The 21,014-nt window shown below is 32.7% G+C and overlaps 1 protein-coding gene across 1 annotated transcript; it reads left to right on the top strand.

Moving 5' to 3' along the window:
• The first annotated feature begins 4,640 nt into the window (after positions 1 to 4,640).
• LOC136042622 (zinc finger protein 239-like) lies at positions 4,641 to 5,687 on the top strand. Its single transcript, XM_065727589.1, has one exon. It carries the CDS (start codon positions 4,641 to 4,643, stop codon positions 5,685 to 5,687), a length of 1,047 nt encoding a protein of 348 aa, XP_065583661.1.
• Positions 5,688 to 21,014: the final 15,327 nt, after the last annotated feature.

Here is a 21,014-nt window from a genome sequence, read left to right as displayed (position 1 = left end):
TTGTTTGGAATCATACTAACTTCATGCTATCCTTCAGCTCCTACAGAGCTATGGGGAAAATATAAATCGAAAATGGCCGAGGATATACTCCATCGAAAACGGTTATATGACTCTTGATTTTACATCAGAAATTAATAGCTACATTTTAGTTATTATTGAAGATATGTGCTTATATATGGCAAAAAAACCTCTTCAGGATTTGGGAATGCCTTCACCTAATCGTAAAGCTGCTGTTTCGACATGTGTAGAATTGGATCGTGAACAAAGTTACAACACGAGTGATCCATTGTCGTAGGTACAAAATAATATTTCTAAGTTAACGTCTGAGCAAAAGGACATTTATGATAAAATAATACATTGTGTCGATAACAACTTTGGAGAAATCTTCTTTTTGGATGCGTCAGGCGGTACTGGTAAAACGTTTCTGTTAAAATTGATTCTGGCATCAATTCGATCAAAAATGACATAGCGTTGGCAATTGCGTCGTCCAGAATAGCCGCAAGGTTGCTACCTGGTGAAAGAACTGCTCATTCCGCTTTTAAATTGCCTCTGAGTTTGTATATATATATATATATATATATATATATATATATATATATATATATATATATATATATCTATATATCTTCTATCTATATAAAAATAAGTTGTCTGTGGATGGATGGATGGATGGATGTGTCAGGTGACGTCACCTGAAAAAACTGGATCAGGTGACGTCAAAACTGAAAAAACTAAAAAAAGGCAAAAACTACAAAAAAACTAAAAACTAATAAAAAAAAATAAAAAAGCTAAAAAACTAAAATACTATAAAGGTAAAAACCAATAAAAAACTAAAAAAAAAACTGAAAAAACTAAAAAAAAGGCAAAAACTACAAAAAAAACTAAAAACTAATAAAAAAAAGTAAAAAGCTAAAAAACTAAAAAACTAAAAAAAGGTAAAAAACTAAAAAAAATAAAAAAACTAAAAAAAAAGGAAAAAACTGAAAAATAAGCTAAAATAAAGGTAAAAACCAATAAAAAACTAAAAAAAAAAAGGAAAAAACTAATAAATGACGACACTCAAAGAGAAAAAAAAGGCAAAAACTACAAAAAAAACTAAAAACTAATAAAAAAAATAAAAAAGCTAAAAAACTAAAAAAACTAAAAAAAGGCAAAAACTACAAAAAAAACTAAAAACTAATAAAAAAGCTAAAAAACTAAAAAAACTAAAAAAAAGGCAAAAACTACAAAAAAACTAAAACTAATAAAAAAAATAAAAAAGCTAAAAAACTAAAAAAAACTAAAAAAACTAAAAAAAGGTAAAAAACTAAAAAAACTAAAAACTAAAAAAAACTAAAAAAGGTAAAAACTAAAAGAACTAAAAAAGAAAAAAATAAATGACGACACTCAAAGAGAAAGCGACCAGGACAAAAGGAATGTTCGATTAGCAATCAACAAAGCACCGGGACACAGGGAGTATAAATGACGACCCGGGGGAAACAGGGGGATATAAATGACGACCGGGACAAAAAAACTAAAAAGAAAAAAAAACTAAAAACTAATAAAAAAACTAAAAAATCTAAAAATCTAAATAAGCTAAAAAAGAAAAAAAAGGAAAAAAATAAAGGAGAAAAACAAAACTAAAAAACGAATGTATATACAGACCGGGACACCGGGATACAAATGACGACCGGGACCCGGGACACAGGGAATATAAATGACGACCGGGACACAGGGACACAACTCCGGTACACCGGGATACAAATGACGACCGGGACACAGGGAATATAAATGACGACCGGGACACAGGGACACAACTACAACGGGGACACCGGGGGAAACAGGGGGATATAAATGACGACCGGGACAAAAAAAACTAAAAAGAAAAAAAAACTAAAAACTAATAAAAAAACTAAAAAATCTAAAAATCTAAATAAGCTAAAAAAGAAAAAAAAGGAAAAAAATAAAGGAGAAAAACAAACTAAAAAACGAATGTATATACAGACCGGGACACCGGGATACAAATGACGACCGGGACCCGGGACACAGGGAATATAAATGACGACCGGGACACAGGGACACAACTACAACGGGGACACCGGGGGAAACAGGGGATGTAAATGACGACCGGGACACCGGGACAGGGAATGGTCGATTAGCAATCACCATCAACAAAGCTCAAGGGCAATCATTAGAATCATGAGGTATAGATCTGAATACAGATTGTTTTCCCATGGACCATTATATGTTGCATGTTCAAGAGTCGGTAAACCTGACAATCTATTTATATGCAAAGACAATGGGACAGCAAAGAATGTTGTATATTCGCAAGTTTTACGTAGTTAAAACCATATATATATATCTATCTATATTCACAGGTGGGACATAGGGACACAACTACAATGGCGCGTAACTATTATGGCGCGTAACGACTTACGCGTGCGGGGGGGCTTGGGGGGGGCGCGAAGCGCCCCACCAACTAGGTGTTGGGGTGGCGCGAAGCGCCACCCCAACAGCTAGTATAAAATAAGTTGTCTGTCTGTGGATGTGTGGATGGATGTGTGGATGGATGTGTCAGGTGACGTCACCTGAAAAAACTGGATTAGGTGACGTCAAAACTGAAAAAACTAAAAAAAGGCAAAAACTACAAAAAAAACTAAAAACTAATAAAAAAAATAAAAAAGCTAAAAAACTAAAAAAACTATAAAGGTAAAAACCAATAAAAAACTAAAAAAAAAACTGAAAAAACTAAAAAAAGGCAAAAACTACAAAAAAAAAACTAAAAACTAATAAAAAAAGTAAAAAAAGCTAAAAAACTAAAAAAAATAAAAAACTAAAAAAAGGTAAAAAACTAAAAAAAATAAAAATAAAAAAAACTAAAAAAAGGAAAAAACTGAAAAATAAGCTAAAATAAAGGTAAAAACCAATAAAAAACTAAAAAAAAAAGGAAAAAACTAATAAATGACGACACTCAAAGAGAAAGCGACCAGGACAAAAGGAATGTTCGATTAGCAATCAACAAAGCACCGGGACACAGGGAGTATAAATGACGACCAGGACATAAGTAAAAAAAAAAAAACTATCTAAAAGGCAAAAACTACAAAAAAAACTAAAAACTAATAAAAAAGCTAAAAAACTAAAAAAACTAAAAAAAAAGGCAAAAACTACAAAAAAACTAAAAATACACCGGGATACAAATGACGACGGGGACACAGGGAATATAAATAACGACCGGGACACAGGGACACAACTACAACGGGGACACCGGGGGAAACAGGGGGATATAAATGCACGACCGGGACAAAAAAACTAAAAAGAAATAAAAACTAAAAACTAATAAAAAAAACTAAAAAATCTAAAATCTAAATAAGCTAAAAAAGAAAAAAAAAGGAAAAAAATAAAGGAGAAAAACAAAACTAAAAAACGAATGTATATACAGACCGGGACACCGGGATACAAATGATGACCGGACCCGGGACACAGGGAATATAAATGACGACCGGGACACAGGACACAACTACAACGGGGACACCGGGGGAAACAGGGGGATAACCTGACAATCTATTTATATGCAAAGACAATGGGACAGCAAAGAATGTTGTATATTCGCAAGTTTTACGTAGTTAAAACCATATATATATATATATATCTATATTCACAGGTGGGACATAGGGACACAACTACAATGGCGCGTAACTATTATGGCGCGTAACGACTTACGCGCGCGGGGGGCTTGGGGGGGGCGCGAAGCGCCCCCACCAACTAGGTGTTGGGTGGCGCGAAGCGCCACCCCAACAGCTAGTATATATATATATATATATATATATATATATATATATATATATATATATATATATATATATATATATATATATATTTGTATATATATATATGTGTATATATATATATATATGTTTGTATATATATATATATATATAAATATATATATATTATATATATATATATATATATATATATATATATATATATATATATATATATATATATATATATATATACATATTTATCTATTTTCACAGGTGGAAAACAGGGACACGAACTACAATGGCGCGTAACGACTCTCGCGCGGGGGGGGGGGGGGTTGGTTGGGGGGGGATCTGGGGAGGGCCGCGAACCCCCCCCCACCAACTAAGTGTTGGTGTTGTGTAAAAAGCCACACCAACAGCTAGTTGGTGGGGGCGATTCGTGCGGGGGCGCTTCGTGAAAAACAGCTGGACTTCGTTCATGTACCGGAAATGAAAGAGTTCGCCAAACAGCTTCAGAACTGCTTATTAATTTTCCAGCCTGATATTGCATGATTTCATCAACATTACTGATTTCGAACTGCAAGCCAAAAAGTACCATGTAGCTGCATTTGGTGACGGCTTCGGAGACAATGTAATAATTCAATATATAACACATATATCTACTCTCTTTAAACGAGTAACTGTGTATTTTCTTTTCTTGCTTTTACCAACGTATAATCAAAATCCTTAAAGTAAAGAATTATTTCTGTTTGTCTTGAAATCTGAAACAGTTTAGCACAACTGCTCAGTTTGAGCACACATTTTTTAATGTTAATTCATAATTGCCATGGCATTTCAGCTTTAGTTTGAAGCTTGAAGATATAAGTCAAATTTTTTTTGTCCAAGATAAATTCAATGAATGAAGAAGCCTCTGATCATGCGATCATTTTTGCAAATGAGACCCATCAGTCAAATCTGTTAAAAACGGACTATACTGAAACTGAACTATCGAATACAATTGTCTCATCAGCTGAAGAAACCACCAGACAAAAAGGAGAGGACGCAGAAAATCAGAAGAATGAAACATCTTTTCAAAATGATGAGAAACGATCTATAAGCAATAATCTTATGAGACACCTAATAGTTCAAACTAGTAAAAACCAGACGATCCACACCGGTGAAAAACCATTCAAATGTGACATATGTAAGCACAGCTCTAATTGGAAGAATGCTCTTGCCATACACATGAGCACCCACACAGGTGAAAAGCCATTCAAATGTGATGTATGTAAACACAATTTTAATCAGAAGAGTAAGCTTGCCATACACATGAGAACCCACACCGGGGAAAAGCCATTCAAATGTGATGTATGCAAGCGCACTTTTAATCAGAAGGGTAATCTTCCCATACACATGAGAACCCACACCGGGGAAAAGCCATTTAAGTGTGATGTATGCAAGCACAGTTTTAATCAGAAGGGTAATCTTGCCATACACATGAGAACACACACCGGGGAAAAGCCATTCAAGTGTGACGTATGTAAGTACAGCTCTAAATGGAAGAATGCTCTTGCCATACACATGAGAACCCAAACCGGGGAAAAGCCATTCAAGTGTGACATATGTAAGTACCGCTCTAAATGGAAGAATTCTCTTGCCATACACATGAGAACCTACACCGGTGAAAAGCCATTCAAGTGTGATGCATGCGAGCGCAGTTTTAATCAGAAGAGTAATCTTGTGAGACACATGAGAACACACACCGGGGAAAAGCCATTCAAGTGTGACGTATGTAAGTACAGCTCTAAATGGAAGAATGCTCTTGCCATACACATGAGAACCCACACCGATGAAAAGCCATTCAAGTGTGATGCATGCGAGTGCAGTTTTAATCAGAAGAGTAATCTTGCCAGACACATGAGAATCCACTCTTGCCATGCACATGAGAACCAACACCGATGAAAAGCCATTCAAGTGTGACATATGCAAACAAAGCTTTTATCGGAAGAATGCTCTTGCCATGCACATGAGAACCCTCGCCAGTGAAAAGCCATTCAACTGTGACGTAGGTAAGCACAGTTTTATTTGGGACAAGAATCTTGCCATGCACTTGAGAACCCACACCGTTGAAAAGCCATATAACTGTGACATTGGTAAGCACAGTTTTAATCGGGACAAGAATCTTGCCATACACATGAGAACCCACACCGATGAAAAGCCATTCAAGTGTGATGCATGCAAGCGCAGTTTTAATCAGAAGAGCAATCTTGCCATACACATGAGAACCTACCCTTGCCATACATATGAGAACCTACACCGGTGAAAAGACATTCAAGTGTAATATATGCAAGCGCGGTTTTAATCAGACGAGTAATCTAGCCATACACATGAGAACCCATGCTGGGGAAAAGCCATTCAAGTGTGATGCATGTAAGCACAGTTCTAATTAGAAGAATGCTCTTGCCATAGATATGAGAACCCACACTCGTTAAAAGCCATTCAAGTGTAACGTATGCAAGCTCCACCCCAACAGCTAGTAATCTATATACATAAAAATAAGTTGTCTGTCTGTTTTGTCTGTTACACTATGTCTGTTACGCCAGATTATATCTTATAAATATATATAAAAATAAGTTGTATGTATTTTTTTGTTGAGGGTTTGCATATGATGTCTGAAAAATAAAGAAGAAAAAGCAAACTGAAAAAATAAAAATGGTAAAAAACTAAAAAAAAAAACTAAAAAGAAATAAAAAAAAATGAAAAATAAAAAAAAATAAAAAAAGATAAAACCTAAAAAGAAAAAATGTAAAAAAAAATAAAAAGGTAAAAAACTAAAAAGAAAAAAAAACTAAAAAAAAGAAAAAATAAAAAAAAACTGGGAATTGCATAAATATTTCAATATATTTTGACAAAAGATTAAAGTAATTCGAAAACCTTAAAACAGATACCCAAATGTTGAGGTTTATTATAAATTGTTGGAGCTTTAGCTTGCTTGGCACATAAAGATTTTTCCAAGTGTCAATGTTAGAATGAATATTGACAAATTGAAGAAAACAAATCAATAAAAAGAAGAAACTTAAAAAAGAAAAACTAAAAAAGAAAAAAAACTAAGAAAAGAAAAAACTAAAAAAGAAAAAAAACTGAAAAAGAAACTGTATCTATATATAGACTAGCTGTTGGGGTGGCGCTTTGCGCCACCCCAACCCCTAGTTGGAGGGGCGCTTCGCGCCCCCCCAAGCCCCCCCGCGCGCGTAAGTCGTTACGCGCCATATTAGTTACGCGCCATTGTAGTTGTGTCCCTGTGTCCCACCTGTGAATATAGATAGATTTATATATGTGTTTCAAACTACGTAAAAATTGCGAATATACAACATTCTTGGCTTTCCCATTGTCTGTCCATATACAAAGCCGTATGTACTAATAATGACGTCATATGCAAACGCTCTTTTTACAAACAAACAAACATGCATACACACAACTCGTTTTTATATAGATAGATAGATACAATACAAATTAACTGCGTAAAACCTGCGAATATACAACATTCTTCGCTGTCCAATTGTCGCTGCATATAAATAAATTGTCAGGTTTACCGACCCTCGAACATGCAACGTACAATTGTCCATGGGAAAAACAATCAGTATTGAGATCTATACCACATTTTTCTAATGATTGACCTTGAGCTTTGTTAATGGTGATTGCAAATGCTAATCGAATTGGGAATTGCAATCTTTTAAATTGAAAAGGCAGATCCGTTGGAATCATGGGAATGCGAGGAATAAGAACAGCCTCACCCTCAAAAGGCCCTGTCAAGATTGTGGCCTCTATTAGCTTTTCCATTGTTTTTTTTACGGCAAGTCGCTTGCCATTGCAAAGCTTTGGTGGGTTGATATTTCTTAAAAGTATTATTGGTACGCCTATTTTTAGTTGTAGCACGTGTGGTGGAAACCCCGAAAGATCCACGAAATTTAAAAAGTCAGATGGATAATTAACCGCTTCATTTGTTTCCAAAACTGTGTCGACTGACTTGTAAAGGACTGCCTGGTCTCGAATCTTGGTCAAAACAATATTGTTGATTTCGTGGACGTCTATATTTTTGGGTGCGAGAATCGCTCTTTCACTTAGCCATTTATTATTTTTATAATTTTTTAGAATATTCGGAAATACTTTTCAATCAATTCATTTTTGGACGTCACTAAATTACAGAAATCAGCAGGTAGTTGTATACGTCCTGAAATTGAGTCTACTGGGAGCTTTCCGTTTCCCATTGCCAGCAATTGATCTGAAAATGTTTGACCAGAGTCATCGTTTTGCAATCGGACACGCACATTTGTAGTTAATTTTAATGTTTTTACGTGTGCCCAAAAATTAGAATTTTTCAGGCAAGCATTCATTTCGTCTGCAGGAGTTGATCTAGGTATTATAGGTAATGTTTGCGTGAAATCTCCCGCAAGCAATATTAATGTGCTAGGGTTTCGACTTCCCTCGCAAATCTTTCAAGCATTGATCCAGAGCCACGAGTGATTTTTTGTGTGCCATTGTGCACTCATCCCAAATAATAAGTTTGCATTGCTGCAATACTTTACCCATCCCAGATGATTTGCAAATATTGCACGTGGGAGTTTCTGTAGAATGCAAGTTCAGAGGCAATTTCAAAGCGGAATGAGCAGTTCTTCCACCAGGCAGCAATGTTGCGGCTATTCCAGACGACGCAATTGCCAACGCTATATCATTTTTTGATCGAATTGATGCCAGAATCAGTTTTATCACAAACGTTTTACCAGTACCTCCTGGCGCATCCAAAAGAAAATTTCTCCAACGTTGTTATCGACACAATGCATTATCGTATCATAAATGTCTTTTTGTTCCGACGTTAACTTGGAAATGTATTTTGTACATACGACAATAGATCACTCGTACTGTAACTTTGTTCACGATCCAATTCTACACATGTCGAAACAGCAGCGATACGGTTAGGTGAAGGCATTCCCAAATCCTGAAGAGGTTTGTTTGCCATACGTACGCACAAATCTTCTATAACAACTAAAGTGTAGTTATAAATTTCTGATGTAAAATCAAAAGTCATATCTGACGTCTCTAACTGTTTTCGATGGAGTATATCTTCGGACATTTTTGACTTATATTTTTCCCATAACTCTGTAGGAGCTGATGGAGAGCAAGTTGTTAAAATGATGCCAAACAATGCACGAATTTGACTTGGGGTTGACGTTTCGCACGCGTCATTGATGCAGTTATCCCAGTGTTGGTCATTCTCCAATATATTCAGAGCTTGGCATGCACTACGGTAAGTGTCATGTATAGTACCATTTACAGTCCTCAAATAATCAAAGGATGTCGGACCGGGCACATTCACCAAAAGCAGGCGTAGAAAGAAGCATTCATGTTGATTGGGGTGAACGGTGTAGAGTCTTCCTATCGTGGTATCTTTGAAGATGGTAGGTTGGCCGTCGACTGACTTACCCTGTTTTCGACGTTCAAATACTTTATTTTTAGTATTCCACGTGTAATACGAAGGCACTTCAGTATACAGCAGATTTTTTGCAAAAGAATCATTTTTGCAAAGCGAAAAGAAAGCGGTTAACTTTGTATCCGGTGGATTCAGGGCTCTTTGTTGCACGTTGGTTTCCGAGAAATAAACACGTTGACCATTCTGTAAATGTACCGCTAAGTGAACAACAGCTGGACTACGTTCATGTATCGGAAATGAAAGAATTCGCCTAACAGCTTCATTACTGCTTATGTATCTTCCAGCCTGATATTGTACGATTTCGTCGATATCCTTGATTTCGGGCTGCAAGCCAAAAACTGCCATGTCACTGCCTTTGTTGACGTATTTACATATGTATTTGATTGCCTTTACGGAGTTACAGTATTCAACGTTTATGTGTGCATTAAATGTTTTTGATAATAATGGAGAATATGGAACAACCCACTGGTTATTTACTTCGATGGTGGTACCGTTACGCTTCTTTATTATTGCTGTTTTACCGCCATCTTCAGTAGATCTTCTCCTATATTTTGGGTAACCATCATTGCCAGTAATTGTGTTGGATACTAAAAGTCAAGGATATTGCTTTGTACACCTTCCTTTGGCCATGCTTGGTGAATTTTCGTTCAGTGCACCGCAAGGTCCATGTATCATATTTTCTACAATAATATCATGTAACCCCTTATCGACATTTTCATTAGGTATTTCAGCGGAAATCACATCATCAATTTCATTCGAAGTAATTTTTTTATGTAGCCAGATCAGTATATGTGCGTATGGCAAACCTCGTTTTTGCCATTCCACTGAGTACATCCAGCATCGCACTGACCCAAATACTTCAAGTTTTACTATGTAGTTTATCAGTGATTTCAACTTTTGCCGGAAGACACGGGCCGTAATATCATGTCTATGAACCGCCGATTGTCCTTGAAGTAAAAGCTGCAGTATCTCGTCCCAAGATTGATTACATGTAAATATAATAAATAAATCTGGACGACCATAGTGACGAACATACGCAATAGCATCTTGAGTATATTCATGCATGTGACGGGGACTGCTAGCATATGACGAAGGTAAAATTGTTAATCTTCCAACGTTTGTGATATTACCGTCATTTATAACTGCATCTCGCAAAGCTGGACTCATCAATTTAATATTAAAGTGATAGCCGTCGGCTCCATCCCAAAAGATGATAGGATATTGTAGGGCATCGTAGCATCGATGAGTTTCAGCAATTCTTAACAACTGAGCGTTTCGCTTCTGAAGAATAATATCTCGAGGTAAAAACTGATCACCGACCATAACGATTGCCACTTCGTCGATAGTTGGAGCATTGTATCTACGCACATGTTGGCCAGGAAGCGTTTTGTCAGCGGAAATAACAATTTTATGCGTATCAGCAGGCATCAAATCGATGGCTGTTTTGAACAGACGCACTAAATTATTATTTTCGTGGAAAAGATGTTGCAATTGGGAAACGACAGTCCTTTCAACGTTGGGAGAAATTTCGCAACGTGCATTCAATTCAGAATTTCTATCACTGATGAGGTACAATTGTAAAAATTTATGATTCTCGCCTGAAAATGGTAGAAGGGACCCTGCTCTATGATCAATTTGCCCTTTTACTTTGAAAGTAGACATAAATTGATCTGGATTTTTCATTTGGGCTCCAAACGACGTCATTTGGAAACATGAGTTATATTTTCTGATTTTTGACAAAAAACACTTAGATTCTGACGTAGTTCCAGTATGGAAAGTCTTCAATGGCTCTGGTGGTGCAGCCAATAGAGGAAGTTTAACTTTTCCTGAGGCGCAACACATTCCCATTGTTTCACCATTGAATTTTAAGGCCTTGCAATAGGGACAAATTTTAGACATAGTCCCGATTTGAACACATCTACTCAATCTATAATCATCGACTGGGCTGTACCTGAATGCCAGGCGATAATTTCCAGGTTGCTCTGATTCCTCAGCACGCTTTCTTTTGGCATTATCTTTTGAAGCCGCAAGCCTGTTTTCACGTTGCTCTTGTGATTCCTCGGCACGCTTTCTGTTCTTACCTTCTCTATCAGCCGCAAGCCTGTTTTCTCGCTGTTCTTGTGATTCCTCGGCAGCTTTCTTCTCTTAATTTCTCTATCAGCCGCAAGCCTGTTTTCTTGCTGTTCTTGAGATTCCTCGGCACGCTTTCTTTTCTTACTTTCTCTATCAGCCGCAAGTTTTTTGGCATAGACTCTTTGAGTAGCTCTTTGAGCACTTTCAACATAATTATTCCAAGTAGACATCTTATAATTTTCACTAATTCGTGACGAGTTGAAGTCACGCGTTGAATAGCAGAAACCTAACAAAAAACAAAACTAATTCTAAAATATTCAGGTAATTTTCTATTTTGAAATAAAAACTAAAAATTATTGCTCAGACAACATAAATATTTTTGATGTTTACATAATAGCTTTATTGGTTCTGGACTGAAAACTATATATATATATATATATATATATATATATATATATATATATATATATATATATATATATATATATATATATATATATATATATATATATATATATATATATATATATATATATATATATATACTAGCTGTTGGGGTGGCGCTTCGCGCCACCCCAACACCTAGTTGGTGGGGGCGCTTCGCGCCCCCCCAAGCCCCCCCGCGCGCGTAAGTCGTTACGCGCCATATTAGTTACGCGCCATTGTAGTTGTGTCCCTATGTCCCACCTGTGAATATAGATATATATATATATATATATATATATATATATATATATATATATATATATATATATATATATATATATATATATATATATATATATATATATATATATATATATATATATATATATATTATATATATGTTTTTAACTACGTAAAACTTGCGAATATACAACATTCTTTGCTGTCCCATTGTCTGTGCATATAAATAGATTGTCAGGTTTACCGACTCTTGAACATGCAACATATAATGGTCCATGGGAAAACAATCCGTATTCAGATCTATACCTCATGATTCTAATGATTGCCCTTGAGCTTTGTTGATGGTGATTGCTAATCGACCATTCCCTGAGTCGCCATCGTCATTTATATATCCCCCTGTGCACCCCGGCGTCCCCTTTGTAGTTATGTCCCTGTGTCCCGGTCGTCATTTATATTCCCTGTGTCCCGGTCGTCATTTGTGTCCCGGTGTTCCAGTCTGTGATTTCTCTTTGAGTGTCCGGGCGTCATTTATATTCCTTGTGTCCCGGTGTCCCGGTCATCATTTATATCCCCCTGTGCCCCCCGGCGTCCCCATTGTAGATGTGTCCCTGTGTCCCGGTCGTCATTTATATTCCCTGTGTCCCGGTCGTCATTTGTATCCCGGTGTCCCGGTCTGTATGTACATTCGTTTTTTAGTTTTGTTTTTCTCCTTTATTTTTTTCATTTTTTCTTTTTTTTTCTTTTTTAGTTTATTTAGATTTTTAGATTTTTTAGTTTTTTATTAGTTTTTAGTTTTTTTGTAGTTTTTACCATTTTTTTAGTTTTTTTAGTTTTTTTTTTACTTATGTCCTGGTCGTCATTTATACTCCCTGTGTCCCGGTCGTCATTTGTGTCTCGGTGCTTTGTTGATTGCTAATTTATATTATATTTATATTTATATTTTTTATATTTATTAATATTTTTTTAGTTTTCTTTTTCTCTTATTTTTCAGTTTTTTCCTTTTTTTTAGTTTTTTCTTTTTTAGTTTTTAGTTTTTTTTTTGTTTTTTACCTTTTTTTAGTTTTTTTAGTTTTTTTAGTTTTTTAGCTTTTTTAGTTTTTTTATTAGTTTTTAGTTTTTTTTTAGTTTTTGCCTTTTTTTAGTTTTTTCAGTTTTTTTAGTTTTTAGTTTTTTACCTTTTTTTAGTTTTTTTAGTTTTTTAGCTTTTTTAGTTTTTTTTCTTTTTAGTTTTTTTTGTAGTTTTTACCTTTTTTTAGTTTTTTTTCTTCTTTTGTATTAGTGTGAAATAATTCAGACGTCATATGCGGACAAACACGACGTCACTCGACAGACAGACAGACAGACATAACCCACAAACAACTTATTTTTATATATATTTATTCATATTTTTTTAGTTTTCTTTTTCTCTTTTATTTTTCAGTTTTTTTCCTTTTTTTTTTAGTTTTTTTCTTTTTTAGTTTTTAGTTTTTTTTAGATTTTTACCTTTTTTTAGTTTTTTTTTAGTTTTTTTAGTTTTTTAGCTTTTTTAGTTTTTTTATTAGTTTTTATTTTTTTTTTTTAGTTTTTGCCTTTTTTTATTTTTTTCAGTTTTTTTTAGTTATTAGATTTTTACCTTTTTTTAGTTTTTTTTAGTTTTTTAGCTTTTTTAGTTTTTTTTTCTTTTTAGTTTTTTTGTAGTTTTTACCTTTTTTAGTTTTTTTCTTCTTTTGTATTAGTATGAAATAATTCAGACGTCATATGCGAACAAACATGACGTCACCTGATCCATCCACAGATCCACACACAGACAACTTATTTTTATATATAGAGATATATATATATATATATATATATATATATATATATATATATATATATATATATATATATATATATATATATATATATATATATATATATATACTAGCTGTTGGGGTGGCGCTTCGCGCCACCCCAACACCTAGTTGGTGGGGGCGCTTCGCGCCCCCCCCAAGCCCCCCCGCGCGCGTAAGTCGTTACGCGCCATAATAGTTACGCGCCATTGTAGTTGTGTCCCTATGTCCCACCTGTGAATATAGATATATATATATATATATATGGTTTTAACTACGTAAAACTTGCGAATATACAACATTCTTTGCTGTCCCATTGTCTTTGCATATAAATAGATTGTCAGGTTATCCCCCTGTTTCCCCCGGTGTCCCCGTTGTAGTTGTGTCCCTGTGTCCCGGTCGTCATTTATATTCCCTGTGTCCCGGGTCCCGGTCATCATTTGTATCCCGGTGTCCCGGTCTGTATATACATTCGTTTTTTAGTTTTGTTTTTCTCCTTTATTTTTTTCCTTTTTTTTTCTTTTTTAGCTTATTTAGATTTTTAGATTTTTTAGTTTTTTTTATTAGTTTTTAGTTTTTATTTCTTTTTAGTTTTTTTGTCCCGGTCGTCATTTATATCCCCCTGTTTCCCCCGGTGTCCCCGTTGTAGTTGTGTCCCTGTGTCCCGGTCGTTATTTATATTCCCTGTGTCCCGGTCGTCATTTGTATCCCGGTGTACCGGTCTGTATATACATTCGTTTTTTAGTTTTGTTTTTCTCCTTTATTTTTTTCCTTTTTTTTTCTTTTTTAGTTTATTTAGATTTTTAGATTTTTTAGTTTTTTTATTAGTTTTTAGTTTTTTTTTCTTTTTAGTTTTTTTGTAGTTTTTACCTTCTTTTTAGTTTTGTTAATTTTTTTTTTTACTTGTGTCCTGGTCGTCATTTATACTCCCTGTGTCCCGGTGCTTTGTTGATTGCTAATCGAACATTCCTTTTGTCCTGGTCGCTTTCTCTTTGAGTGTCGTCATTTATTTTTTTCTTTTTTAGTTCTTTTAGTTTTTACCTTTTTTAGTTTTTTTTTAGTTTTTAGTTTTTTAGTTTTTTACCTTTTTTTAGTTTTTTTAGTTTTTTAGCTTTTTTATTTTTTTTATTAGTTTTTAGTTTTTTTGTAGTTTTTGCCTTTTTTTTTAGTTTTTTGTCCTGGTCGCTTTCTCTTTGAGTGTCGTCATTTATTAGTTTTTTCCTTTTTTTTTTTAGTTTTTTATTGGTTTTTACCTTTATTTTAGCTTATTTTTCAGTTTTTTCCTTTTTTTTAGTTTTTTTTTATTTTTTATTTTTTTTAGTTTTTTACCTTTTTTTAGTTTTTTTAGTTTTTTAGTTTTCTAGCTTTTTTACTTTTTTTATTAGTTTTTAGTTTTTTTTTGTAGTTTTTGCCTTTTTTTAGTTTTTTCAGTTTTTTTTTTTAGTTTTTTATTGGTTTTTACCTTTACAGTTTTTTTAGTTTTTTAGCTTTTTTATTTTTTTTATTAGTTTTTAGTTTTTTTTGTAGTTTTTGCCTTTTTTTAGTTTTTTCAGTTTTGACGTCACCTAATCCAGTTTTTTCAGGTGACGTCACCTGACACATCCATCCACACATCCATCCATCCATCCATCCACAGACAACTTATTTTTATATATATAGATATACATATATATATATATATATATATATATATATATATATATATATATATATATATATATATATATATATATATATATATATATATATATATCTATATATATAAAAATAAGTTGTCTGTCTGTGGATGTGTGGATGGATGTGTGGATGGATGTGTCAGGTGACGTCACCTGAAAAAACTGGATTAGGTGACGTCAAAACTGAAAAAACTAAAAAAAGGCAAAAACTACAAAAAAAACTAAAAACTAATAAAAAAAATAAAAAAGCTAAAAAACTAAAAAAACTATAAAGGTAAAAACCAATAAAAAACTAAAAAAAAAACTGAAAAAACTAAAAAAAGGCAAAAACTACAAAAAAAAACTAAAAACTAATAAAAAAAGTAAAAAAGCTAAAAAACTAAAAAAACTAAAAAAACTAAAAAAAGGTAAAAAACTAAAAAAATAAAAAATAAAAAAAAACTAAAAACAAGGAAAAAACTGAAAAATAAGCTAAAATAAAGGTAAAAACCAATAAAAAACTAAAAAAAAAAGGAAAAAACTAATAAATGACGACACTCAAAGAGAAAGCGACCAGGACAAAAAACTAAAAAAAAAGGCAAAAACTACAAAAAAACTAAAAACTAATAAAAAAAATAAAAAAGCTAAAAAACTAAAAAAACTAAAAAAAGGTAAAAAACTAAAAAAACTAAAAACTAAAAAAAAACTAAAAAAGGTAAAAACTAAAAGAACTAAAAAAGAAAAAAATAAATGACGACACTCAAAGAGAAAGCGACCAGGACAAAAGGAATGTTCGATTAGCAATCAACAAAGCACCGGGACACAGGGAGTATAAATGACGACCAGGACACAAGTAAAAAAAAAATTAACAAAACTAAAAAGAAGGTAAAAACTACAAAAAAACTAAAAAGAAAAAAAAACTAAAAACTAATAAAAAAACTAAAAAATCTAAAAATCTAAATAAACTAAAAAAGAAAAAAAAAGGAAAAAAATAAAGGAGAAAAACAAAACTAAAAAACGAATGTATATACAGACCGGTACACCGGGATACAAATGACGACCGGGACACAGGGAATATAAATAACGACCGGGACACAGGGACACAACTACAACGGGGACACCGGGGGAAACAGGGGGATATAAATGACGACCGGGACAAAAAAACTAAAAAGAAATAAAACTAAAAAACTAATAAAAAAAACTAAAAAATCTAAAAATCTAAATAAGCTAAAAAGAAAAAAAAAGGAAAAAAATAAAGGAGAAAAACAAAACTAAAAAACGAATGTATATACAGACCGGGACACCGGGATACAAATGATGACCGGGACCCGGGACACAGGGAATATAAATGACGACCGGGACACAGGGACACAACTACAACGGGGACACCGGGGGAAACAGGGGGATAACCTGACAATCTATTTATATGCAAAGACAATGGGACAGCAAAGAATGTTGTATATTCGCAAGTTTTACGTAGTTAAAACCATATATATATATATATATCTATATTCACAGGTGGGACATAGGGACACAACTACAATGGCGCGTAACTATTATGGCGCGTAACGACTTACGCGCGCGGGGGGGCTTGGGGGGGGCGCGAAGCGCCCCCCACCAACTAGGTGTTGGGGTGGCGCGAAGCGCCACCCCAACAGCTAGTATATATATATAAATAAGTTGTCTGTGGATCTGTGGATCGTGGATCAGGTGACGTCACCTGAAAAAACTGGATCAGGTGACGTCAAAACTGAAAAAACTAAAAAAAGGCAAAAACTACAAAAAAAACTAAAAACTAATAAAAAAAAATAAAAAAGCTAAAAAACTAAAAAAACTAAAAAAAGGCAAAAACTACAAAAAAACTAAAAACTAATAAAAAAGCTAAAAAACTAAAAAAACTAAAAAAAGGCAAAAAACTACAAAAAAAACTAAAAACTAATAAAAAAAATAAAAAAGCTAAAAAACTAAAAAACTAAAAAAACTAAAAAAAGGTAAAAAACTAAAAAAACTAACTACAAAAAAAACTAAAACTAATAAAAAAAATAAAAAAGCTAAAAAACTAAAAAAAACTAAAAAAGCAAAAACTACAAAAAAAAACTAAAAACTAATAAAAAAGCTAAAAAACTAAAAAAACTAAAAAAAGGCAAAAACTACAAAAAAAACTAAAAACTAATAAAAAAAATAAAAAAGCTAAAAAACTAAAAAAAAATAAAAAAAATAAAAAAAGGTAAAAAACTAAAAAAACTAAAAACTAAAAAAAACTAAAAAAAAGGAAAAAACTGAAAAATAAGCTAAAATAAAGGTAAAAACCAATAAAAAACTAAAAAAACTGAAAAACTAAAAAAAGGCAAAAACTACAAAAAAACTAAAACTAATAAAAAAAGTAAAAAAGCTAAAAAACTAAAAAAACTAAAAAAACTAAAAAAAGGTAAAAAACTAAAAAAAAATAAAAATAAAAAAAACTAAAAAAAAGGAAAAAACTGAAAAATAAGCTAAAATAAGGTAAAAACCAATAAAAAACTAAAAAGAAAAAAAGGAAAAAACTAAAAAAAATTTTAATCTAAAAACTAAAAAAGGTAAAAAACTAAAAGAACTAAAAAAGAAAAAAATAAATGACGACACTCAAAGAGAAAGCGACCAGGCCAAAAGGAATGTTCGATTAGCAATCAACAAAGCACCGGGACACAGGGAGTATAAATGACGACCAGGACATAAGTAAAAAAAAAACTAACAAAACTAAAAAGAAGGTAAAAACTACAAAAAAACTAAAAAGAAAAAAAACTAAAAACTAATAAAAAAACTACAAAATCTAAAAATCTAAATAAACTAAAAAAGAAAAAAAAGGAAAAAAATAAAGGAGAAAAACAAACTAAAAAACGAATGTATATACAGACCGGGACACCGGGATACAAATGACGACCGGGACACAGGGAATATAAATGACGACCGGGACACAGGGACACAACTACAACGGGGACACCGGGGGAAACAGGGGGATATAAATGACGACCGGGACAGGGAATGGTCGATTAGCAATCACCGTCAACAAAGCTCAAGGGTAATCATTAGAATCATGAGGTATAGATCTGAATACAGATTGTTTTCCCATGGACCATTATATGTTGCATGTTCAAGAGTCGGTAAACCTGACAATCTATTTATATGCAAAGACAATGGGACAGCAAAGAATGTTGTATATTCGCAAGTTTTACGTAGTTAAAACCATATATATATATATATATATATATATATATATATATATATATGTATATATATATATATATATATATATATATATATATATATATATATATATATATATATATATATATATATATATATATATATATATATATATATATATATATATATATATATATATCTATCTATATTCACAGGTGGGACATAGGGACACAACTACAATGGCGCGTAACTATTATGGCGCGTAACGACTTACGCGCGCGGGGGGCTTGGGGGGGGGCGCGAAGCGCCCCCACCAACTAGGTGTTGGGGTGGCGCGAAGCGCCACCCCAACAGCTAGTCTATATATATAAAAATAAGTTGTCTGTGGATCGTGGATCAGGTGACGTCATGTTTCGGCTGACGTCATGAAATTAGTTGCCATCATTTTTGCTTTGAAGGTGACGTCATTAACGGTATTTAAGACATTTGTTCACGGAAAAATGTTTAATTGTAAAATAGACTGAAGAACCTATTGGGTTTGGATTTTGACTTGGATAAGGTCATCAATGCCTACCAGATTACAGTTAAAAAAACAAAGGTTCGTCGATATGTACTTCATAGTGACGCTGAAAATAAAGAAGAAAAAGAAAACTGAAAAAAGAAAAAAGGTAAAAAACTAAAAAAAAACTAAAATGAAAAAACACTCAAAGAGAAATTACAGACCGGGACACAAATGACGACCGAGACAGAGGGAATATAAGTGACGACCGGGAACCTCAAAGAGAAATTACACACTGGGACACCCAGACACAAATCACGACCGGGACACAGGGAATATAAATGACGACCGGGACACAGGGACACAACTACAACGGGGACGCCGGGGGCACAGGCAGGATATATAAATGACGACCGGGACACAGGGATTGTTCGAATAGAAATTACAGACCGGGACACCGGGACACAAATGACGACCGGGAAGCAGGGAATATAAATGACGACCGGGACACTCAAAGAGAAATTACAAACTGGGACACCGGGACACAAATGACGACCGGGACACAGGGAATATAAATGACGACCAGGACACAGGGACACATCATTAGAATAATGAGGTATAGATCTGAATACGGATTGTTTTTCCCATGGACAATTATATGTTGCATGTTCAAGAGTCAGTAAACCTGACAATCTATTTATATGCACAGACAATGGGACAGCGAAGAATGTTGTATATTTGCATGTTTTACGTAGTTAAAAACATATATTTATATCTATCTCTATTCACAGATGGGACACAGGGACACAACTACAATGGCGCGTAACTAATATGGCGCGTAACGACTTACGCGCGCGGGGGGGCTTGGGGGGCGCGAAGCGCCCCACCAACTAGGTGTTGGGGTGGCGCGAAGCGCCACCCCAACAGCTAGTATATATATATATATATATATATATATATATATATATATATATATATATATATATATATATATATCCTTCTTTATTTTTCAGTTTTTTTCCTTTTTTTAGTTTTTTTGTTTTTCAGTTTTTAGTTTTTTTTTATGTTGCATGTTCAAGAGTCGGTAAACCTGACAATCTATTTATATGTCCCCCAACGGTAGTTTTTATATATATAGATAGATTCGGTCGTTATTTGTGTCCCGGTGTCCCTGTCTATAATTTCTCCTTGAGTGTCCCGGTCGTCATTTATATTCCCTGTTTCCTGGTGTCCTGGTCGTCATTTGTGTCCCGGTGTCAGTTGACAAACATGACGTCGTCATAACAAACATGACGACAACTAACTTCATGACGACATACAGCTCAATCCTAATGACGTCAGTCGACATACAGACAAACAACTTATTTTTATATATATAGAAGATATATATATATATATATATATATATATATATATATATATATATATATATATATATATATATATATATATATATATATATATATATATATATATATATATATATATATATATATATATATATATATATATATATATATATATATATATATATATATATATATATTATATATATATATATATATATATATATATATATATATATATATATAAATATATATATATATATATATATATATATATATATATATATATATATATATATATATATATATATATATATATATATATATATATATATATATATATATATATATATATATATATATATATATATATATATATATATATATATATTATATATATATATATATATATATATATATATATATATATATATATATATATATATATATATATATATATATATATATATATATATATATATATATATATATATATATATATATATATATATATATATATATATATATATATATATATATATATATATATATATATATATATATATAT

This window comes from Artemia franciscana, unplaced genomic scaffold (assembly GCF_032884065.1).
Source record: "Artemia franciscana unplaced genomic scaffold, ASM3288406v1 Scaffold_1606, whole genome shotgun sequence".
NCBI lineage: Eukaryota > Metazoa > Arthropoda > Branchiopoda > Anostraca > Artemiidae > Artemia > Artemia franciscana.
Note: the sequence above shows the minus strand (reverse complement) of the source record. Positions and strands in the feature narration are given on the sequence as shown.